General features: G+C 47.5%; 1 protein-coding gene across 1 annotated transcript; it reads right to left on the bottom strand.

Moving 5' to 3' along the window:
- Positions 1-4,094: 4,094 nt before the first annotated feature.
- On the bottom strand, positions 4,095-23,367 carry LOC115385381 (glutamate receptor ionotropic, NMDA 3B-like). The gene is made up of 11 exons (XM_030087362.1): positions 23,207-23,367; positions 22,326-22,329; positions 14,760-15,134; positions 13,140-13,741; positions 8,780-9,812; positions 7,923-8,068; positions 7,491-7,606; positions 6,895-7,061; positions 6,570-6,734; positions 6,123-6,190; positions 4,095-5,725 (listed from the first exon to the last, which is right to left on the bottom strand). Exons 1-11 carry the CDS (start codon positions 23,365-23,367, stop codon positions 5,083-5,085), a joined length of 3,480 nt encoding a protein of 1,159 aa, XP_029943222.1. The 3' UTR covers positions 4,095-5,082.
- Between the last annotated feature and the right edge of the window lie 1,458 nt (positions 23,368-24,825).

Genomic DNA, 24,825 nt, shown 5'->3' on the forward strand with positions numbered 1-24,825 from the left:
CTGAGAGGCGGCGCCCCCTGCTGGACAGACTGGGTCCACACGGAGAGCTCCCTCTGCTGGAGGAACTGTGTATAACAGGCTCCATGCAGAGAGCTCCCCCTGCTGGACAGACTGTAGATAACAAGCTCCATACAGAGAGCCCCCCCTGCTGGACAGACTGTAGATGAAAAATTAAATCAAATCAAACTTTATTTAAAGAGCACTTTTCATATATAAAAAAACAAAAAGTGTGTTACAGTATAAAAAATCAGTATGTAATGAAAATAAAACATAGCCACACCTTCACCACAATTGTGCATGCAAACATACACACACACATGACTGTACAAAGACAAATACGCCCACTTGCATCACTTACAGTAGGGAGGCATTGCATGGCGCCGAGCATCGTGGGAAACTCCACCACTGTTGCTAACCTCACCGGGACAAGTCATAGGTCGTGATTGCCCCCCAGTTAGCCGGGACAGGAGGAGCCATGCACAGCGCCCCCTGCAGTTCAGTGGATCGAACTCCCAGTGTGAAGGATCCCCCTCGAGAAATACAATAAAATAAACTGTGATGAAAGTAACGCAAATGTAAAAAGGTCAATTAAAAGCTTGATTAAAAAGGTCTGTCTTTAACTTCCCTCTAAAAATCTGGACAGGCTGTCCAGTCCTGAGGTTCTCCTTCAGGCTGTTCCACAGGCGGGGGCCGTTAAGGCCACCTCTCTGGGGGTCTTGGTTCCAGCTTTTGGAATGTACAGGTCACTGCCAGAGCACCTCAGGGCCCCAAAGGTCCAGATGGTAAAAACAGATCAGCCAAATAAGAAGGAGCGAGAACGTTAAGACATTCAAAGACTAATCAGAGAACCTTAAAATCCACCCTGAGGCTGACAGGGAGCCAATGCAGTGACTTTAAAACCGGTTTAATGTGGCCCCGCCCCCTGGTCCTCGGCAGCACAGCGGCTGAGTTTTGCAATAATTGAAGATTTGAAATTTTTTTTTTTTCAGAACACAGAGCAAGGCATTACGGTAATCTAACCGACAGGAGATAAAAGCTGTTTTAGCACCTCCTGCAACGGGCGACTCTGGCTTTATTCTAAAGATGATAAAAAAAAACAATAGTTACATTTTTAATATGTGGAATAAAATTCAGATCATCGTCCATAGTCACAATTCACCTGATTGTTCTGGTTTAAAATCCTGTAGTTTTAGTAAAAGTTTCTCTCTCTGGCCTTTGGGACCAATAATTAAACCTCGGTTTTGTCCTGGATGAGCTGCAGGAAACTCACTGACAGCCATGACTTGATGTCTGAGATCCAGAGAAAAAGGGTTCACACAGAGAGCTCCCCCTGCTGGAGAAACTGTACATAACAGCATCGCATTGACAAAAGCTTCACGAAGAAAGACTACTGAAATATAATTACTGATTATTGGAGTAGCTACAGGTTAAGGAGTGTATTGCAATACCCAATTAAATTACAATATACTTCTTGAGAAGTAGAGTCTGGTCACCGTTCCAGCTGATTGAAAAGGCTTGTTTGGAGGAGCAGGGAGGAAGAAGAACTCCAAAGTGATGAAGAGAGAGTTCGAGAGCAGGAGCCATAGGCAGCCGTCCTGCCTCACTCTGAGCTCTCCCTCTGCAGGAAGCTGCTTCAATACATCTGCTCATAACGTTTGACTGAAATAACGGCTAATCTGACATGCACGTCAGAGCAAGAAATACATTGCATACATGCTTATTAGACAACATCTATCAGGTCTGGATCATTTCTTCATGATATCTGTGACGCTCCTCCTGTCCTCTGAGGTCTTCCAGATGTTGGGACATCAACAGATCTCCCGGCCTCAGCAGTGTGGAGCTCTCCGTCTGTCCCGTCCACCTCGGGTGAACAGTCAGGAGCAAGACGAGAGACACTGGACCCTGCTGACTGGACGTCTCAGAGTGATCCGCTGCTTCACACAGACACTCGACTCAAGTTCAAACCAGCCTCACGTTTCCAAAACTAAAGGAAACGTGAAAAATCAAACCACCTGCTCAGGAGCGCGAGGTTTAACATGGAAACAGACAGTGAGCACCATGGGCTGACAGCTTCTTTCATTTGATTTTATTTCCAATATAAATACAGACAAAATTTCATAATACACAAAGGAGCTCCTCGATTTGTTATGATTTTAACCTGAACATGTGAAGTGTGTGGCTGTGAGGAGCTCACAGCAGAGTCAGCAGCGCTCCAACACACTGCAGAGGCGTCCTGCCTCATCACCCGGCGTCAGCGCCCAACGTCCGGCCTCAGCGCCCGGCATGCAGGTCCTGCTGTCCCTGGGACCAAATCCGGGAAGCCACAGGTTTCACTCTCCCTCCAGCGAGCAGCAGCAGAAGAAGAAGCCTCTATCTGGATCCTGACTCTGTCCAGAGCTTCACCAGAGTCGGAGGCCTGCCTGGCTCGGCACACAGCCTCAGATCAGCTTCCTCCAGCCAGACTGACAGAACAGGACAGCAGAACCAGGACCGCAGCAAACAGCTGATTCCAGCTTTACTCCACCAGCAGCAGCTCTTCTGACTAAAGAATGCCAAAATTAACTTCTAATTGTCAATAATTTCATTATTAATCCAAATAGTTTATTGTCTTTCAAGTTAGAAATAAACTCTCATTTCCTGTTATACAGCTGGCGTCCTGTGGTTTTCTGCTGGACATCAGATCCCATTCTTTCAATCACTAATACCTACTTTAATAATCATTAACCGTTATTATGGCCAAACGGACCATAAGTAGAGTCTCAACATCAACCTGCTGCAGAAGGGCTCAAAAGGTTAGAATGGCTAAAAATTGTCTCCAACTCATCTCCTTGGACATGGACGGAAACTTTTTGAAAATGCAACTTGTTGATTTTTTTTTTTTTTAAATTCAATATTTTGAAAATGTACCTTTAAAAATGCTCTGGACAAAAAAAGACATTTTTTTTTTAAACAAACTTTATTGAAGTGCAATAAACTGAGGAAAATGCAACTTTTTGAAAAAGTCCTGACTTCATGGGAGTAGGGGAAAGCTTTGGAAAATGCAAACTGTTGAAAATGCAACTTAAAAAAAAAACTTTTTGAAAATGGAACTGTTTTGAAAATGCACTGATTCCATACTTATAAGTATAATATAGCAACATTAGCATAATTCTAATTAGGTATTATCATGTGGTTTTAACATTATGGCTGCATATATAGCCGCATTAGCATTAAGCTAGCATGATTAGTAAACTACAACAAAATAGCTTATAAAACGTATATTTTTAACTGTGTAACTTTGAAAACACTAAGGTACCGTCAATAGGCTCACATAGCACATTCAAAAAGTTGTGATTTTCCGTTTACACTGAGTTGAAAGTTTTTCAAAATTCCATCAGTACAAAAACTGCCATTTTGAAAATGTTCAAAAAGTCACCTTTTTTTAATGGCTGCATCTTCTTCCATTTCCATTGACACAGGGAATTTTCAAAAAAAGATACACTTCAAGTATTTTTCCAAACTTGATACAACTATGAAAAGTACACTTTTAAAAGGTTGTATTTTGAAACAAAAAAAGCATTTTAAAACAGGCAGGCTTTCAAACAGTAAAATTTTTATCCACTTCTGTCGAGTCAGAGTATTTTCCAAGAACTTAAATTTTTAAGACATTAGGTTTTATCCATTTTACATTTGATGAAAGGTTCAATTAAAGAAGCATTAAGGAGTTTTTCAACTTTAAAAATACTTATTTTCCACCATAAACATGTTACACATTTTTAATGATGTGTACAATGTGCCCTGACATATTCATTACAAGTACCTCTAACAGCGCTAAATTGTCACTTGAAAGTTGCAGTGCCGGTCCGGCACCAGAGTTTTTTTTTTAGGAGAATTTGAAAGGAATGACGTAATGGGCGCTCCCGCTGGCCTGATTCAGTTAGGTTTCGTTTTGTCCGCCATTACTCCGCCAGATGCTTAGTGAGCAACAACTGAGCAGGATCTTCCAGAAAGTAAGAACAGACTGGCTTCTAGCACTGCCACAGCTCCACACAGACTCCACCAGGTAGAAGAAAACTGCATTTTACTCGAGCGCTACTAAAAGAACGAGGAAGGAGTTCCCCTCTTCCGTGCACGTGAGCCACAGGGACGAGTTTTTCACTAAGCTGCATTACGCCCAAGACCTGCAGGGGGCGCTGTTTCACATAAAACGTGCAAACTCCTGAGTGCACCTGCATTAACCTTTAAAGCTTCAAAGATTTACGTTTTCAACAAGTTGTAATTAAAAAAAAAAATCTGTTTTTGGAAAAACTGCATTTTGAAGATGACGTTTTCAAATGAATCTAATTTTCAAAACTTTCCCTTTTAAGATAAGACCGTAGTGACAAATTAGTATTTTCCAAAAAGTTTGGAAAGTGGAATTTCTCGTTTCCACAGAGAGTTTTCATAATGTTTACTTTCAAAAAGCTACGGCTTCAAGAAGTCACATTAGTAAAAAGTTATGTTTTTAAAATGTTTCATTTTTCTCACTTTCAATGGAGTTGGAATATTTTCCAAAATTTAGCATTTTCAAAAAATCGCCGAACAATTCCAAAGATATTTTTTTCAAAAAGTCACATTGTTAAAAAGTTGCATTTTAAAAAAGTCAGGTGTTCAAAAAGTTGTGTTTTCAGCGTCTCTGAGTAGTGCTGGTGGGAAACACACTGTGAACAGTTTACCTTCATTTCTATTAAAATAGTTTGGCTCATTAGAATCTGGTGCAGTGGTTTGGCACTGTCACCTCACAGTACATAGACCTCGGTTCAAGTCCTGAGGAAAACCATCAACCCTGAAACTGTGTTTACTGTGTGTGTTACTGTGTGTCTATTGCTGTGAGTGTGTGGGTTAATGTGTGTCTATGTGAGAGTGTATTATTGTGAGCCTGTGTTACTGTGAGTGTTTGTTACTGTGTGTGTGTGTGTGTGTGTGTGTTTGATTGTCTGTGTGCTACTTCACGTGTGTATTATTTTTTGTGTGCATTTGTTACTTTAAGTGTGTAGCACACATAAAGTAACAAACACACACATGAATGACTGACAGCGTTTGATGGGCGGAGCTTGTAGCCAGTCAGGTGGTAGGAGGCCTCCTATCGTCTGATTGGCTGATCTGCTGAAGCGGCGTTTCCGTAGTGACGGCGGTCTCCACGGAAATGGACTCAGTGGTTGCGTTCTGTAGCTCCGCCCTTTTGGCCTGAAGCCCCGCCCTCTTGGTCTGTAGCTCCTCCATCCCGGTCTGTAGCTCCGCCCTCTTGGTCTGTAGCTCCTCTGTCCCGGTCTGTAGCTCCGCCCTCCCAGTCTGTAGCTCCGCCCTCTTGGTCTGAAGCTCCGCCCTCCTGGCCAGTGCTGCCCTCAGTTCCTCCCTCATCTCCTCAATGGTCTCCTGCAGCTGCTGCAGCTCTCCGGGGCGGGGCGGGGCCACGGTGGGGGGCGGAGCCCGCGGCGACACGCCATTCTCACATGGCCCCACCTTCTCGCCCCGGGCCCCACCCCCTTTGCTCTCGCCGAGGCGCGCCAGCAGGCGGCGCGTCTTGAGCGTCTCCAGGTGAAAGTTGACCCGCCGGAAGTCCCGGGCGTCGCCGGCGGCGGCGGCGGCTGCCTCCGCGTCGATCTCGTCGTCCCATTCGGAGGCAGTATCAGGGGGGCGTGGCTGAGGAGGGGGAGGAGAGGGAGGAGGGGGAGGGGCCGCAGCAGCGTCCGCCGACTGGTTACAACTGAAAGCAGGAAGTAAGACAACCAATCAGAAGAGAGCAGAGGGGGACAAGACAGAAGGGGCAAAAGCAATGAAAAAAGAGAGAACAAATAAAAGAGGAAAAAAAACCAGGAAAATAAAAAAGAGAAAGGACAGATAGCTCTCTTTCTCCTGGACCGAAAAGTAAAACTGGTGATATGTCTACAGTGATATATTAACATTTAGTCACCGTTATGTGACACAGGAGAAAAAGAAACAAAAGGAAAAACACTAAAAAGAATAAAAGAAAAGAAAAAAAATAAGAGGAAAAATCTGAACATGTGAGGTAAATTCATCACTCACTTCCTGCTTGCAGGTGGAAACAGGAAGTGATTTGAGAAAGGAGCCAATCAGAGAAGAGCAGTTCAGCTGTCACTCACCTCTTCTGACGCTCGATCCGCCGCCGCATCACGTCTTCGTACGACATGTGGAGAGCACGGTGGATCTTCTGCACACACACACACACACACACACACACACACACACACACACACACACACACACACACACACACGACAAACAACAAACAAGACACATCAATACATGATTCTGATAAGAGACACAAACTCACAAAGCAGCCAACACAAAATATAGAGACACACAAACAAATACACATGTAAAAAAAAAGTACTCAAAGAATATCACAACATACAAACAGATCAGTACAAATAAAATCATACAAACACAAAAAACAACAAACCAAAACTCACAGACCAAAAAACATGACGAACACAACGTACAGGCAAAAACAAAAAAAAAAGCCAGACACACAAACCAAAAAAGAAGCAAACACACACAGACACACTGTGAGTGTGTGTCCTCCTGACCTGAGACGTGTGCATCCAGTTGCTGAGGTTGCCGCTGCGGCGGATGTGCGGCAGCAGCAGCCTGTAGAAGGCGTGTTCTGCAGCCAGAGTCAGCAAGGCTCCTCCCACTCCGGCCGAGAGCAAGACGAAGAGGCCGGAGAAGTGACGGATGCCCATCTGGAGGGTCTGACACACACACACACACACACACACACACACACACACACACACAGACACACACACACACACACACACACACACACATAGAGAACACATACATTAATGCACTCACTCACACACTCACAGCCCCCCAGCGCCTTGCTGGCGGGCCCCTCCGGCCCGTTACCTCGGTGACCGGCCCCCCGCGGTTCTGCCCGGGGTTCTGTCTGCAGGGGGCCTCCTGGTACCACCTGTGGTGCAGCCGGTCCAGGAAGCCGTCGGAGCGGTACCGACTGATCCACTCCGACAGGTTGGAGGTGAGGGGGGAGTTCTGGGGGAGGCCGATCCCGTAGCCTGGACACAAGCAAGCAAACGAACACACAAACAGAAGGTGGTGGGGGCAGGAAGTCGTGAGGGAGGCTGATCCATCGTCTGGTCATAAACAATCAACACTCAAACACGCATGTGAGGGTGGAGTTGATTCATCCATTCTGATCTGTTGAAAAAAAACGTTTGTTCTTATGTGAGTTCTTTTGTTAGTTCGTTCATTAGCATGCCTCTCGGATGATTCGAGCAGAAGCATCGAGCCCTAAAGACAAGTGGGAACAGGCACCAGGACGTCTTCACTCAGACCACGTCCCGAGGTGGTCTGGCCCACGTAGGATCACATACATTTGGTAGTGGAAACAGTACGATACGCGTCCCGAATGTGTTAGGGACAGCGGCCAACACAGTACAATCACACAAAGCGACGCGGTACAGATGAACAGGCAGCACTGGTACCTTCGATAGCAAAGGGCTTTCCGACTGTTGCCAGCTGACAGTCGGAGTCGATTGAAACTTCGTAGTCCAGAAGAGCTTTATCCATGATGAAGGCTTCCAGACCGGGGGGGTCGCTCCTGAAGTACACAAAATAAACACAATGAAACACACAAATTGGAGGGGGTGGGGGGTGTTCCCTCCTGAAACACACTTAAAGGAGTGAAAGGATGCTAATGAGGACACAAATGGCAAAAACATGGATACAAGAAGTTCATTTGACCACAGAGGTGCAGTATCAGAGTGTAGTGTTCAGCTGTAGTCTTACTTGAGCATAGCGACCCCTGCTGGTGTGGTGGTGCAGTGACGGGGTGTAGTGTTCATGATCTTACTTGAGCATAGCGACCCCTGCTGGTGTGGTGGTGCAGTGACGGGGTGTAGTGTTCATGATCTTACTTGAGCATAGCGACCCCTGCTGGTGTGGTGGGCTCGTTGAAGCTCCTCATGTACTCGTGCATCTCTGGGAAACTCTTCTTCATGTAATCCTCGGCGCTGCTGTCACGGACTGTACCAAACCGGAAGCCCCGGGAGGGGTGCTGCAGCTTGGAAGAGGGAAGGGGGTAGGGGTGGTGGGGGGTTAGCGTGGTGCGTTCAGGTGTGTGTGGTGCGTTCAGGTGTGTGTAACTACACTAGGACAGTCTGATGTGGGTTCAGATGTTTGGTATGAGTTCCGATGTCTGTTGATGTGTTTTGTGGTGTGTTCAAGGGTCTGTTACTACAGCAGGACAGTCTGTGGTGCATTCAGATGTCTGTGATGCATTCAGGTGTCTGCAATGAGTTCACATGTCTGTGGTTTGTTCAGGTGTCTGTAACAACAGTAGGATAGTCTGTGTTGTATTTGGGTGTCTGTAAAAACAGTAAGAAAGCCTTTGGTGCCTTCCCTAGTCTGTAACTATAACAGGAAAACCTGTGGTGCCTTCAGGTGTTTGTAATTACAGTTGGAAAGCCTGTGGTGCATTCAGGTAACTGTAACAACAGTAGGTCATTCAGCGGCGCGTTCAGATGTCAATGGTGTGTTTAGGCATCTACTGTGTGTTCAGGTGTCTCAAATTACAATAAGGCAGTCTGTGCTGCATTCAGGTGTCTGTAACTATGGCAGGACAGTTTGTAGTGTGTTCAGGTGCCTGTAGTGTTTCCAGGGGTCTTTAACAACAATATGACAGTCTGTGCTGCCTTCATGTGTCTGCAATAATGTTAGGACAGTCTGTGGTGTGTTCTGTTTCCATGTCTGCACTGCGTTCTGGCGCCCCCACCTTCGCATCATGGATCCCTGTCACCTCCTGGAAGCTCTCCTCTCCCACCATGACGGCCGCCAGGTTGGCGGTGTAGCTGGACAGCACCAGCAGGCAGAAGACGGCCCACAGGTTCATGAGCACGCGGCCCGTGCCACACTTGGGTGTCTTGGCCGACACGGCGCGACCGAACAGGATGGCGTAGCACAGGTTGAGCGCCGACGAGTATGAGAAGACACGAAGGCCGCCGCGGCCCCGTGGCGTCATGCCAAAGGGGCTGCGCCACTCGTACAGCGTGAGGAAGAGTGCGGTGACGTGGAGGGCGAGGAAGACACCCACCCACATGGACCAGTGCAGCGGCCACGTGAAGATCCCCACCGGCGCCGCCGAGTCCCGGGTTCGAACCAGGATCCCCAAGCTGGTGGAGAAGAAGGGCGAGGTAAAGTCGATGACCCGGCTCCGTGCTGAGTTGATGCTGAAGGAGGTGACTGCCATGTCGGCGCGGCCCGCCAGGAGGTCCCCCACCAGCCCGGTCCAGCCCGACCGGGTCCGGGCGCCGTACTTCCCGTCAGCCACGACGTACAGGTCAAATTCGAAGCCCAGGTCCTCGGCAAGCTTCTCCAGGAGGTCCACGCAGTAGCCGTAGCAGCATTTGTGGGCGGTTCCATTCTGGGACGGGTCCAAGCCTTTCTGGCCCGGGTCCAGGCAAGACCGGCCGGCAGAGCAGCTACCGTCGCGGTCGGCGTTGCGAGTGAAGACGAAGGGGTGCTCCACCAGGGTCACGGTGCGCACCCGGCTCCCCAGGACCGGCAGACCAGGTCTCCATCGAGAACCGTGGGGGCGGGGCGAGCCAGAGCCACGCAGCCATCCCGACGGGTCCTCCACCCGGAGCCGGCCCGCCTCCCAGCTGCCCACCGTCACCCAGGATGGCTGACCCAGGGGGTCCGACTGCAGGCTCCAAATGTGGAACCGCTGGGAGGTCTGGACCTGGGAGCAGTTCTGGAGGACCCGGACTGGACCGGTGAGTCCAGAGAAGGAGGTGTTGGAAAGGAACCTGCAAGAGGAGGAGAACGGGGTTAGGGTTAGGGTTACAACTCTTATGACAAATCCTTCAACAAAATCTATTACGATGACAATCAACAAAAACGTCAACAATCAACCTACAACAAAGTCTACGGCGACAACAACCCCAATGACGCTGCTACAACGATGACCCCAACAGCCTGACAATGCCTGCAATGCCGCTATAACAGCAACACCCATGACAACACGTACGACGACAAATATGACGGCATTTACGACAACACCTCTACGACTACATGAACAACACCTATAACGCCTACGACAACACATACAACATGTATGATGATGCCTACAATACCAAACATGATAATGACACCGAAGAAAACACGTACTAATATGCCTACAGCAACAAATATGCTAACAACACTTACAACAGTAAAACAAGGCCTATGAGAACACATACAACGATGACGTCAACAATGCCTACAATAACACACATGACTACAACTCATACAACAACAATGCCTGCACGCCTACAATATATGCATGACGATCGGCACGACTACACATTTGAAGATGACGCCACTGGCAACATGTGAAAATGATGCTTCCAACATTTACAATGATGACACTTCTGTCACCTACAATGATGCCTACAATGCAAAATTAACACAACAATAATGACAATGGCAACAGAAGACCAGTGGAGTCAGGAGAACGATGTGTTGGACGGGTGAGAAACACAGCAACAACAGCACAACAACAGCAACAACAGCACAACAGGGAAAAGACAAACAACAAAGGCCATGAATTAATCAACCACAACCACAACAAGAAAGACCAAGACAACAAAGGTGACAATGCTGTGACAAATCATAAAACAACAACTATAATGAGATGCCAACAATGAGAACTACGACAAATCCTTCCGACTCTGACACCAAGGATGAAGCCTCAATCTACGACGCCACTACAACTATGACACCATTACTACAACAATGCAGAAAAGGCCTGCAATGCCTAAGACCAAGCCTACAACTACGACACTACTACAACGACGCCTATGACGCCTCCATATCCGATGATGTCTACAACAACACCTACGATAAAATCTACAACAATGCCCACAACAAAGTCTACGATGAAGACGATGACACAATGAGGATGCCTACGAGCTACAAGGACTACTATAAGCCATGAAGACGATGCCAATGATGAATCAACTGAGTCTGAAATGACTATGACATATTCCATGGCTAAGACGATGCCTACGACCACTAGTCCTACAGGAGATCTCGGCTGTTTCCAAACATGTCGTCACAAGTCACATGAAACTGTGCCCCGGTATTCAACAAGCAATGGCCGACAACAACAAGGCCAACTACTTTGCCATGAAATCCCTTCGATTATTGGATTATTTTTCAACTTCATCAGTTGAAACCCAGGAGCAGTACGTTAGGAAACTGAGGTATCGGTCAGAAACAGGTATTTTACTGGATTCGTCCAGTTTCAAGTCAGGATCATGAATTTACGACCCCCTATTGTGGCCTGACATTACATTCACTGAATGACATTTCACTGATCACATTTGCTTTTATCTGGTGGAAACACCGGGACAGTTTACTCACAATAGTTTGAAGGTTACCAGAATCCTGACGTTCTTTGCAGGCTCTATAGAAGGCTCGACATGCTTTCTCACACACAAGAACCTCTGGTTTTGTGTCGAGTTCTGCCTGTGCGCAGAGATCTGCTGCAGGATTCAGGAGTGAATGGAAACTATATGAGACGATACTTTAGATCGAGTTTATCAGTGACTACAAAACACCAAGAGTACATAGTGAAAGCTTGAATTTCTCAGCATTGGAATTCATATTTTGATGGGACTTCATCTGAAACAGAATTGTTGCTGTTGTTGATCAGTGTGTGTTTACACAGCCTATCATTGGAAACAGCTGCTGAACAGCTTTATTACATCAAGGCGATATATGCTGGAGCATTAAATGCAAGCATATCCAGACATTAAGAGGGATGAGCCTGTCTCTCTTTTGGACTGAGGACACAGGGAAAGCCGGCTGAGCTCCCGGTGCAGCGATGAGGAAGCCGCGGTCACTCATCGCCGTGAAATCCAGTGAAATATCAGTCCTGATCCTTTCTCAAAACGATCCGTGCATCCAAATGCCACACATGGTGAAATGATTATTATTGAAACATGAAAAAGATACGTGGAAACCCTACAGCGGTATCTCATGTGCTGTTTGCTGCAGTGTCGACAAAGCTTTTTGCCTGCCAGAGGATTCCACAGACCACAAGATCAACGCATGAGACGTCAGGCCAACATCTCCAGTAATAAATCCTATCACTATGATACTGCTATAAAGACGACGACTACAGCGAATGCTACGATGATAACGATGCCTATCACAACTCCTATAACAACGATACCTAACAAATCGGACTTTGACGACCACCACAACGAATCCTGAGTCCTAAATCCACTGTCATCCTAAAAGGTGTCAATGGCAGACGACAAGGACAGATGACAAGGACAAGCAAGAAAGACAACGAAGACGACGAAAGAGGAAGATGACAAAGACAACATCAATGACGACAATGACAGACAACAACACCAACACAGAAGGCGACAGTGGTGATTACAGCTACAAAGACAACAAGAAACATGACAATGATGACGACAAAAGCGACAACAATCGCAGAGAAGACGACAACAAACACAATGACAAGGATGATGACAAAGTGATGACAAAGATGACAACAAAGACGACAAACGACAACAAACAAGACGACAACGGCAATAAAGACAAAAATTAAGACAAAAAAGACAATGACAAGGGCAAAGCTGTCGATGACAAACAAAAATAAGACGACGACAAAACAAAATGTGAGATACCCAAGAAGAAGAAGACAAAATGGAGTGGAGTGAATGTTTGTTTGCCTCCTGCAGATCATCTCAGTCTTTGATTTTTTTCTCACAGTCTCTGATCTTCTAAGTCTTTGATCTGTCTGCAATCCCAGAAACCTTTGACTCTCCTGCGGCTCAACCCCCCCCCCCCCCCCCCCCCCCCCCCACACACACACACACACACACACACACACACACACACACACACACACACACACACACACAAATATACACAGAAAAACAGACATGGAGACACGGACACACACACAGTAATTAACAGAGTGAATGAAAGTAAATGAAACACAGTAAATAACACAAACACACCACACACACATACACACACACACACAAAATCACACACACACACACACACACACACACAGAGGACTGCGCGTAGTTCCTCTGCTCTCCAGCAGATGGAGTCTTGAATTTGCTCACCTGGACAGAAACTTCCCAGATGCCTCTTCCTCTTCGTCTTCCTCTTCCTCACAGCCCACCGTCTTCTGGGCCAGAACCAGATCGGGTCTCCGTCTGGAGGCCGTGGCGACGGCCCTGGTGAGCAGCTGCAGGGCGTCCCGGATGTAGAAGTCCAGCGGTTTACGGTCCACCTCGCCATATGCCAGGAGGCCCGGCGGCGCCCCGACGGCCTGCAGAGCGTCGGGCCCGAGTGGCCGGCCCAGCACCCAGTGCATTGTGGGTAAAGTCAGTCCCAGGTCCCGGGCGCCGCGCAGCACCGCTGCCGCGCACTGCGGTTCGGCGCCGAAGAGCAGCACCCACGTGGCCGAGCGGCGGAGCAGGAAGTGGCGGCGCAGGAAGTCCTGGATCTGCGTTTCGTCGTGGGAGGAAGACAGGTCCAGGAGGCGCCAGCGGGTCGGCCCCGAGGACCGGTCCAGGAGGCGGAGCAGGCCCCGCGCCTCCTCCCAGCCCTGGCACAGCACCGCAGAGCCCTCCCGCCAGCCCGAGTGCCGCAGAACCGACAGCAGGATGTCCGACAGGCCCGAGTCCGGGAGCCGGTGGACCATCTGCAGGTGGAACCGGTTCTACAGGAAGAAGACGAGAGATGATGTTAACCAGGTCATCACCATCTTCACCATCATCACCGCTACTAACTAATCAGAAATAAACAGGTCAATAACCAGGAAGTAACTAGTGACAGATCAGGAACTAGCAGGTATATGACCAGGAAGCAACCAGGTCTACAACCAGGAGCTGATAAAGAACTATTGAAGGACTAGAACGAGGAACTGACCAGTAACTCGCAGGTAAATAACCAAAAGTAACCCGTAACTCACCAGTAACTAACAAGACAACAACCAGAAAGTAACCAGTAGTGCTGGGTAAATAACCAGGAACTGGCCACTAACTATCGGGTGATTAACAAGGAAGTAACAAGTAACTCGCAGGTAAACTACCATTAACTAACCCATGAGGTGCAGTGACCCACTTCCCGCTGCTCCGTGGGCTGTTTCCATGGAAACGGGAGAAGTCTTTTCCTCCTCCGTTTCTCGGCTGTCAGACGGATTGTCTCCGCTCCAGTCTCACCCCAAAAACCCACTGTCCACCAGAGTCCAAGAGACAGCGCTGCTTCCTCTGTGAGTGTGTGTGTGTGTGTGTGTGTGTGTGTGTGTGTGTGTGTGTGTGTGTGTGTGTGTGATTTCATGAGTGTGTGTGCATTTACTGTGTAATAAATATTACACACACACACACACACACACAGACTATATAACAGACACAAACGCACACTTAACACAGACTGTAAATAACACACACACATCAGAAATGTTTTAATGTATTCTATTTGTCTATTTTTTTCCTGAAATTTGTTATGGTTTTCTTTCTCTCTCTGTCTCTCTCTCTCTCTCTCTCTCTCTCTCTCTCTCTCTCTCTCTCTCTCTGTCTCTCTCTCTCTCTCTCACACACACACACACACACACACACACACACACACACACACACACACACACAGTCAAGGTCAAACCAAACTCTTCTCTGCGTCTCTCTCTGCGTCTGTGTGCGTGCGTCTGCGTCCCTCCGTGTCTCGGCGCGCGCGGCTCGTACCTGCGTGCGCAGAGGCTCCCCGTGCTCCACGAGGCTGAGGAAGGGGACCTGCACGTGCGAGGCCACCAGGTCGACCTGCAGCAGTTCCTCGCGGCTCTGTGGGAAGGCCAGCACGGCGGACGCGCCGCGCGCCGCCGCGCACACGCTCCGGAGCAGCGACGCCGGGTCCGCGGCGGGCAGCCTCTGGGACACCAGCTCCAGGCTCAGGTTATAGGGCAGCTGCGGGTCCCGGTCCTCCTCCGTCTCCCGGTCCCGGCTCGCCGCGGCCGCCGCGCGGCTCAGAGCCGCCTGCACCTGCGCGCGTGCCGCGCGCTGCGCCGGCAGGAGCGCACCGACCCGCACCGTCTGGAGGCGGCACGGGGCCGCCAGGAGGAGCTGCAGGAGGAGCAGCGCGAGGAGGAGGAAGAGGAGAGTCCGGGACCGGGAGGAGGAAGAGGAGCAAGAAGACATCTTGCATCGCTCTGCCGCCAAAACACTGACAGGAGGAAGAGGAGGAGGAAGAGGAGGAGGAAGGGGAGATGGAGAGGGATGAGGAAGAGGAGGAGGGGGAAGACGAAGTGGAGGAAGGGGGTGAGGAAAAAGTTGATGGGGCGGTTCAGGACTGATGCTGATGGTCTAGATCAGAGTCACATCCTGTCGTGGATCGGTGACCCAGATCGGTCTGATCCATGACGGAGTCGTGATGAAACGAATCGAGTCCTTTTCCACGGAGCGAGGCGGCGAAGAAACACCTTGAAACTGTTGCAGCATCTGTTCCATCTGTCAGCCCGAATGTCTTCCAGGCAGGGCAGACGAGCCGGGATCTAAACTCCCAGTGAACATGCTTCTCTCCCTAAACACCCGGCTCCTGCAGGGTGGACCAGACCGGAGGCGTGGGATTCACCCTCGGGTTAGTTAGTCTGGTGAAGAACAGCGTTCAAGTGACGCCTTCTTTTTCATAGAACAGTTCTTTCAGCGTCGCAGTCGATTTTATTCTTTTCTACGTTTGAGTTGTTATAAAAATGTGTAAGTTTTGAGTTGTGACCTTTTCATTGTAATCAGTCATTAGCTTCAAGTCACCCTGCTTTATACTCCGGTGTTTGGTTTTCATTTAACTTATACATGTTATTTATTGGGTTTTCTTTGTTTCCACACATTTATGTCAGTTATTGCTTATTTGCGTTTGTCAATATGTATGTTATCGTTTGAGAAAACCAGTGGACTGGAACCAAACCCTCGATCAACAGAGGGTAGAGCGTTCCACTCAGCACCGCTCCACTCGCTGCCGATGGCTTCTGACTGCGACCCGACAGCTCCGGCTCCAGGGAGAGACGACGGTTAGTGCCGTCTCCTGGTGAAACTAGTGAGAACTGGTGAGTGAGAAAGGAAAGCACCTCAGTGTCGGTGCCCCAGCAGCCCCACTGAGAAAATGCTCCAGAACCAACCGGAACTGTAAGCTCGGGTCAGAGTTAGGGTTAACCACATCAAACACTCCAGCAGGCCCTCCATCAAACATGATGAGAAGGCTGATAAAATAAACGGAGCACAGTGACCTGCATAATATGCTTTCAGGCTTTCTAGTCTCAGATTCATGGAAATTGTATCAGAATCAAAAATCCAAACAGGAAGAAGTTTTCGTTGGTGGTGATTCAAATGTTATTTCCAGCAAACAGATTTCAAACATTCTGTACAAACCCAGTGTCTGTATGTGACCTGACTGGGGTTTGAGGGCATCACATCCCAAACGGGATGGAGCGCGGCAGACATCTTGGATGGGTCAGCTGTCCTTTACAGAGCCGTGGAACCATTTATTCAACCAATATGAATCTCAACACACCTGCAAGCTGAAAGGTCAAATCATATTGCCTAAGTAATGTTTATTTAAACTGACTTCACAACATTATACTGGGGCGACTGGGGCGTCAGTGATGAATCCAGTAAGCAAAATTATGCAAAGGGCTCAAGGCCTATCTAAAAAAAAGAAGAAAAAGACCACTCTGAATCTAAACTGCCTGAGCTGAAAAACAGGCGAAAACATCTGGCAGTGTCAAATAATACAAACTTTATTTGGACACTTTTCAAAATATAGTTACAAAGTGCTTCACAATGAGAGCAAATACAATGCAGAACATACTACATAATACAAGATAACAGAATATTAGAGCAGAATAGAAGGAAAATGAAACAGCAGACTTAAGGTGAGAAAAGGTGTCAGACAGGAGGGGTGAGACGTGCTCACTCCTCGTGGTGTGTGTTGGAAACCTGGCAGCAGCGTTCTGGACTCGCTGCTGATGCCAGAGTAGAGAGCACTGCAGTCGTCAAGCCTGAAGGAAATGAAGGAACGCATGACTGTTTCTAAATCAGCCGGGGAGAGGAATGAAAGCAAAGCAGGACTGCAGCGCTGTGGTCACCTGACAGTCAAGGGACAGGTCACAGTCACCATCACAGCCGAGCCTCTGTGCAGACACAGAGCACTATCTGAGTGAGAAGGTGACTTTCACTTTCAGCATGAATGTTTGATCAGAGGAGTTTGTGTCGGGTCAGAGTCGCCCACTCAGGCATGGTTGGGGCTGGAGCACATCTGCCTGCTTTTTCATCATTAATTAAGCTTTCAACACCAGCAGTGAGCGCATGAACTAACATTCTGGGCAAGTCGTGTGGAACTCACTACTCCCTGCATCATTTACAGCCCACCTCCGGTCTTCAGGAAGATCCACCGTGCTCCGTCTGCTCTGAGTGGAGGAGCAGCATTTCATCCGACTCTGCTTTGACACCCACATCAAACACGTCTGTGAAATATCATCCCTCCATCTCTGGACCATATCTAAACTCCGCCCATCACTCAGCCTGGCAGATGTAGAGAAGCTCACCAGGCTGGACTACTGGAGCACAGTCCTCACCAGGATCCCTGGCAGGAGCCTCCAGAGACTACAGTAGATCCAGAACAGGATCCTGATGAGGGTCTGCATTATTATTATTATTATTATTATTATTATTATTATTATTATTATTATTATTAATATCAATATTAAAATCATTATTATTAATATTATTATTATTATATTATGAAATGGAGATAAAGTGTGATTCTGCTAGCCTGCTGTGAGGCTGAAGAAAAACTTTATTTAGTGCTGTATTCTGGAAATCGGATCTTCCAAATCAATGTATTATTTTTAAGAATCTCTAAACATCCACCTTCGAGTTTTCCTTCCGATCCCTCCAAGTCTTGGTTGACCACATCCCTGGTTGGGGGTGACCACTCGGTCCCTCACAGGGTGATCAAAATGATATGTGATTTTGAATATTTTAATGTCAAGACATTTTGAGATATCTACTTCGAAATTCACGAAGGCAGGACAACATGGAGGAGATGTCTGTGGAGCCAGACTTCAATGGAAAAAATAGCTGTGTGTCATCTGCATAAAAGCAGTGGTGCTGGCCAATAGAGGGTGCTGGGGCACCGCCCCACCACCCACCACTCACACCATTACATTGCATAAGAAAAAAATATATATAAAAAAGAAATAATAAATTACAAATTTTATGGAGAAAATGTTTGTTTTTCAATGAACATCATAAAAAACATGTCGGGAATGATGATAAGTAAAGTTGTTTCATTCGTCTGTGTTGTCTGTGTTGTAGCCTTTGTGAGCAGTCTGGAGGATCAAATCCAGGTTCTAATATAAAATGTTCCCTTTTAACCCAGAAAATTGGTGTTTTAGGAAGGGATTTTAAAAGAACACTTCGACCCCGGCCAGGCTTCGAGGAGCTGCTCATTGGGGTTGGTTAGTAGTTTGTCTGGGACAGCGCTCGGGCCTCTGAGCACTGATACCCCTTTCCCACTGGCCAAAAAACCCGTTTAAACCCGCTAAGTCATGGCAGTGGGAAAAGGTTTGACCCGGGATTTCGATCGGGTAAATTCCCGGGTGAGTTTGTAGCCGCTTTTAGTGGGAGGGACACAGCCGGGAACTTACATGATGACGTCGACGCAGCGTGGCTAAGTTAGCGCGCTAGTTGTTGTTTCTGGACACAGCGTGAGATTTCCTTCGTCAACATGACCGAGCAGTGGCGAGATAGCGAGACCAAAGAGCTTCCCCGATCCGTGGGGAAGAGGAGATTCGTCTACAGGTAACAGGGACTGTTTTCCGTTTACTTTCGTGCTTTCGTTGTGCTCTGTCGCACTGATGATGTCATCAACGTGGGACACCATCAGTGCGGGAAAACGCAGCGACGCGGCTCGCCCGCAGGAGGTGAGACGCGGGTCTGCAGGCGGTGGGAAAGGCGTCTAAAAAGGCGATAGTTAGCAGGTCGCAGACATGGGTCGACCCGCTAGTTGCAGTGGGAAAGGGGTATAAGAGGGCTGAAATTCACAGTGTATGCTTTGTTAGAGGAGATGCAGAAAATGTGGCAATGTAGCCCAAACACAAATATCAGAACCTGGATTTGATCCTTCAGATTGCTCACAAAGGCTCTAAGAGGGTAAAGGTCACAGACCCTGGTTCCCCCCAGTGTCATCAGGAGATAAAATTTCTCCCTTTCAACCTAGAAATCTGAAATGTTACTATGTTGTTCAGAGGCTTTGTGTCATGGAATACTTTATCAAGACCACAATCAGTCCTTAACGCACATCAACTTCCTTCCGGGTCGGGGGTCAGATGCAGCATGCAGTGGAACGACAGCTCTGCAGAGAACGCCGTCGGGAGGCTTTTAGACAGGAAAAACTGCAGATCACAGTGGAAACCTTGAAGATAAAAAGTACATTTGTCTCTGGAGAAGCATTGTGTAAATTGCAGTTCAGAGATTTCTCCATTCTATAGATTTTTTTTGGTTTTGTTTTGTTTTTGTGGTTCATATTGTGGCTTCTGATCTGTTTCAGAAAGTATTTCAAAGATTTTGTTCCATTTTGAAAATCAGACTGAAGTCATTCAATGCAGAGAATTGAATTTGTGGTTAAATCTAACTAAGTCCAACTCGCTCTGCTAAAAATAACATTATTAATGTCAGGGGGTGACTGTGGACGTGTTGAAGCTGGGATGAAGGGTGCATGTGTGTCACATGGCCACAGCTTGCTGTGTGTTGTGTGGTGTGCTGTGACTTGAAGTGGGAGTGGCTCTGGCTAACCAACCCCTGGCAAAGCTCGAGTTGGTTTGCTCGACACTTGCCGCTGCCCTTTGTTAGTGACGGCTGCCCTACCCTGCCCTTTTACACAGGCTTCCCCCTCTTCTGTGTGTGAGAGGGAGAGATGCGCTGTGGAGGACGGCATCCGCCAGCCGATGTCTTTCTGAGAAGAGGAGGGGAGCACAAGGGACCCCATGTCGGACCCCGCATTCTCACTGCCCGATATGTTTTTATTAGGTTTTAGATTGTTAGGTTTCTAGCCTGGGACTGTTTTAGAATCTTTCAGATTTTCACCTTTGTAAACAATAAATTTAGTTCCGATACATTCCTAGCGTTGCTGAATGTTTTGTTTTATTAGAGGGACTCCCCACTGTGGCCGAGGTAAATGGGCTATATGCACAGCTCAGTAAATGGCACACCGGGATTAATCAGTTCATCCTATCATGAAAGACAGGAAATAAAGGTGCTGTCTGAACTTCAGGAAGTAATGGAGCTGTGCATATAGCCCATTGGGGCTCTCCGCCCTGTGACATTTACATGGTCACTAGGGGGCGCTTGATTTTGATAGGTACCAGACCGTCCTTTGGCGGGACCATGGCGGGTATCCCATGGCTTATCCATTGATCCAATGAGACAACCTGGATTCAATGGGTGCAATCAGTTTCTAATTGGGCATCAATCAAAACAGCTGATCCACTGATTAATCGAGGTAACCTGGACCCAGTGGGTGTAAGCGTTTACTGAACCCCGGGTTCCTACCATGTGGAACCGGCTCCCAGTTCTGCTTCACTTCTCTCGTTTCAATGTAATTTCATTCTAGTACTACATGTCACTGATGATTGTTCCTCTTGTAGCCTATGTACTCTGTTTATTCATGAAATGTATGTAGATACAAGAAACTGTCTGTCCTCTCTCCTTCTCTTTCTGTCCCCTCACCCCAACCGGAATAGCAGAAAGCCGCCACCTCTGAGCCTGGTTCTGCAGGGTTCTCCTCCTCTGAGCCTGGTTCTGCAGGGTTCTCCTCCTCTGTGCCTGGTTCTGCAGGGTTCTCCTCCTCTGAGTCTGGTTCTGCAGGGTTCTCCTCCTCTGAGTCTGGTTCTGCAGGGTTCTCCTCCTCTGAGCCTGGTTCTGCAAAGGTTTCTTCCTGTTCAAAGGGAGTTTTTTCTTTCCATAGTCGCTTATGCTTGCTCATGTGGATCTGTTGGGTCTGCTCTTTAAAAGTGTCTAGAAATGACTATGTCGTAATTGGCACTTCATAAATAAAGCTGAATCAAATTGAATTGGTCGTAATTTGAGGCATGAAATAACGACCAGTGTGGTCGTTGGAGTTGGAGGACTTGTTGCTCTGATACGTACCAGGTGGTATGTGCTGTGGGGGTTCAGCTTAGTGAGAATCTTGGCTCCCTGCAAGAGCTCAAAGGCTGAAGAGATCAGTGGCAGAGAGTCCCGGTTCTTTACCGTAACAAGGTTTGTTGATGCACAGCTGTAAAGTCCTGTCCGTCTTCTAGGTGCAGAAGCCCACTCCAACGAATGAGGAGGGTCTGATGATGCCTGCCGTCAGGTAGAAGGTGACGTTTTCCTTCATAGCTTGAGTTTCCGAGGGAGACAAAGAATACAATCTTCCCTGTGGGGGAGAGAGGTCAACGGGATAGTCGTAGGCAAGGTGTAGGGGTAAAGAAGTGGTTCGGGTATTATTGAAGACCTCCTTGAAGTCCCAGTAGGCCCAGGGAACACAGGCTCAGTCCGGTGGGAAACCTGCCACCGGAGTTGTCTGTTGGGGCCATGGATTGAAACGGGTTCTGAAGTGGCATGAGCAGGAGTTCGTGGCGGGAGGCGAGTGACTGGTCCATCCGGTCGGCATCAGCCCCGGAGTCAACGAGCGCCACCTGTCGAAGAGCCAGAGAAGCAGACGAGATGGTGGCTGTGGGCAGAGGACGACTGGCGGCAGGTGTAGGAGAGTCATTCCTCACCCGGTGGAGGTTCTGACCTTGGAGAGGGCAGCTGTTCAGCAGGTTCCCACCCTGGCCACAGTGGAGACAGATCCAGCCCCTAACGTCCGTCTCACCCCTCCTCTGAGGCGAGACAGGTATGTCCAAGCTGCATGGGGGCCTCCGGAGGCAGGGATGTGGGAAGATCTGACTCAGAAGCGCTGAGTCTTGAAGGCTGTCATCAGGGTCCCGGGGGGCTGGAACCCTGGATGTTAATGCAGAAAATATCACACTGTCGTGTTTTGGGCTGTAAGAAAGAATGTTTGTCTAAACGTACACCTTTTCCTTCTCAGGATTGTGTGTCGTTAAGTCAGAAGTTGGTGATTTCTGAGAACCAGAATGAGATGTGCCTTCAGCCACCAGAAGGCAGCCTGAATGCGTCACTCTGCAGTCTGACAGCAGCAGCAGCACAGAAAAGGTGCTCACTGAGCACAAGTACCAGCTGCTGATGCCCAGTGTGTCTGTGGAAACATGAACTCACCTTGCTGGTTGGCAGCAGACACTGAGGGTCACATTTTCCACTGCACTTCCTGCTTCATGGTGAAATGTCATGGTGGCATTCAGTTGAGTTTTTATGAATTACGTTTGATATCTGTTTAGTTTCCTCACACAGATTGTTCCACGGTTTAAAAACATTCTCTGTTACTGCTTGTGGGGTTGAAGTAGTGAACCTTGAAGTTTAGGTTTACCCTTAAAATATACCCTTCTCTTACACAAAATCTTTTTCTGGATGTCACCTGGCAAGAAGACTTTTTTAAATTGCTTTATCCATTATTTGAATGGTTTGGAATTCTATAAACCTAGCACATTTCAAGCTTGTACATTATAGAAAAAATGGATTATTGTGTTTCCAATATTATGAACAAATCTAATTGTTCTTTTGTGAAGGATATAAAGTCTTTGTAATGAGCTCGTATTTGTATTTCCCCGTATCGAAACAAAAGAAGATAAATAACATAACACCACTGAGTTATAAAGAACGTACATTCTCGATCCAACACGTCTTTTGCTTTGTCCAAGACTGAGATGTAACCTGCTTTTTTCCGTCCAGTTTCAGTTTATTGTTGTGGTGGCCATCATTTTATGGAATTAAAAAACAGTCCAGTGTATTTCATCTCATTCTTTTTTGCATCACTGTTCTATGGAGCCCCTAAAGGGTCATGGGAGGAAAAACGCTTCAGGTGCACAGTAAACCTTTAATGCTATCAGAATTTTTTTTTAATGTATTTTGTTTCCTCCTTTTTTTGTAAATTGTATCATTTTCTCTCTCTCTCTCTCTCTCTCTCTCTCTCTCTCTCTCTCTCTCTCTCTCTCTCTCTCACACACACACACACACACACACACACACACACACACACACACGTGTCCTCTTGCGCCTTCTCTTTCTCTTCCTCCTCCTCCTCCTCCTCCTCGACCTCCTCCAGGTCTGACGGTGGTAGGCGGTCTCGATTGAAGGTGTAGTCGCTCATGTTGGGAGGGCCGTACAGCACACAGCAGGTGGGATTTGACTGTCTGGTCCTCATGCTGCAGGCCTCAGACCACTGATTCAGTGTCGGATCGAAGAACTCCACAGTTTTGGTGATGACAGATCCGGTGTAGCCCCCCCATCACAATGATCCGGTCTTCAAGTACTTCAATGCAGGAGTTAACGCGAGCGGTTTTCATGGGGGGCAAGGCGGTCCAGCTGTTGGTCAATGGACTGTAGACCTCAGCGCTGCTTGAAGTGTTCTCCATCACTCCATCACGGCCACCGACCTTTGGAAGGAAAATTAAATTACTTGCTGAGGAATGACTACAAATCAGCCTTTCTCAAATTAGGAGCTACATCAAAGAAAAGCAATTAATACCCATTAATAGCATGAATTATATTGACTGACATTTGAAACCCAGCTTATCGAGGGTTTCACAATTTGTATGAGTGACTTCCATGTTACCTGAGTGGTAAACTTACCACATAGGCGCAGTTTCCATAAGCAACGGCTGCAACTCCTCTGCGGGGACTGAGCATGTTGGAAATCATCGTCCACTGGTTGGTTTGCGGGCTGTAATACTCAGCTGATTCCAGACAGGCAAGCCCATTGTATCCTCCAAAAAATGTAAACCTGAAGATAAAAGTAGGAGCAGGAGTCATTTTACTGTCTTTATCGGTCCACAGAGAAGTGAGTTTCAGCAAGGATTTAAGTGAAACACTTGAGAGTTGAAGGACGAAGCTTCAAAATTAAGATTTCAGTAATTGAAAATATTTGCCAAGTCTCTGTTCTTGCCAGTTCACCAGCATTTGAGTTCCTCGAGAGTGAGCTGAAGCAACTCCTCACTGGAAGCCACTTTCTGAAAGTGATCCAGGAGGAAGCGGTGGGCTTCGAGCTGCAGTGTGGGGAAGTGGCCTCTGGTGAACCGCCAAATGCCGATGCAGTTCTCTGGGCCGAGCTGTTCCTCTAGGAAGTGGCTGCAGGTTTGCACGATGTCCGCTATGCCGAACTGATCAGCCGTGAGCATGAGGTCCTGCGCATTGCCCATATTCACATGTAAAGAGCCGGTGTACACAAACTGAATGACGAGCTCCATAATCGCAGGAGCAAATGCCATGTATGCCATAAACCGTTTGGTTTGGGCTGGACCACTGAAGGAAAAGATTTCTGAGGGAAGGACAGAGAAACGGAGAGAGGAAACATTTCAAACTTATGTGAAAAGCACATTTATGCTCAGTTAGTATAATTTCATGGAGACAAGCATCATGAAATCTCTCTTGAAACGTGCAGTCACTTCAAGAACCGTCTACTGAATACTGTGAATTAGGTGTATGTGAAGAAAATTTGTTCACATTCTTTTTCGAAGTATGCATTATTCTTGCTTGAGGACCTGGTAGATTATTTGGTCAACATTGAGAATCGTAAGTCAAAACTGAGTAGAGCTTGTCTGATCATAATTTGATCACAAACCGGTTTTATCACCAAGTGCTTAGTAGTTTAACATATTCTATC

This window comes from Salarias fasciatus, unplaced genomic scaffold (genome assembly GCF_902148845.1).
Source record: "Salarias fasciatus unplaced genomic scaffold, fSalaFa1.1, whole genome shotgun sequence".
Taxonomy (NCBI): domain Eukaryota; kingdom Metazoa; phylum Chordata; class Actinopteri; order Blenniiformes; family Blenniidae; genus Salarias; species Salarias fasciatus.

Coding starts and splice junctions, on each gene's coding strand:
- LOC115385381 (XM_030087362.1), bottom strand. CDS start 23,367: ATGAGGACCAGACAGTCAAATCCCACCTGCTGTGTGCTGTACGGCCCT. Junction 13,742..14,759: donor GGGAGCCTCTGCGCACGCAG/GTACGAGCCGCG, acceptor TTCTTCCTGTAG/AACCGGTTCCACCTGCAGAT. Junction 6,191..6,569: donor ACTGGATGCACACGTCTCAG/GTCAGGAGGACA, acceptor GTGTGTGTGCAG/AAGATCCACCGTGCTCTCCA.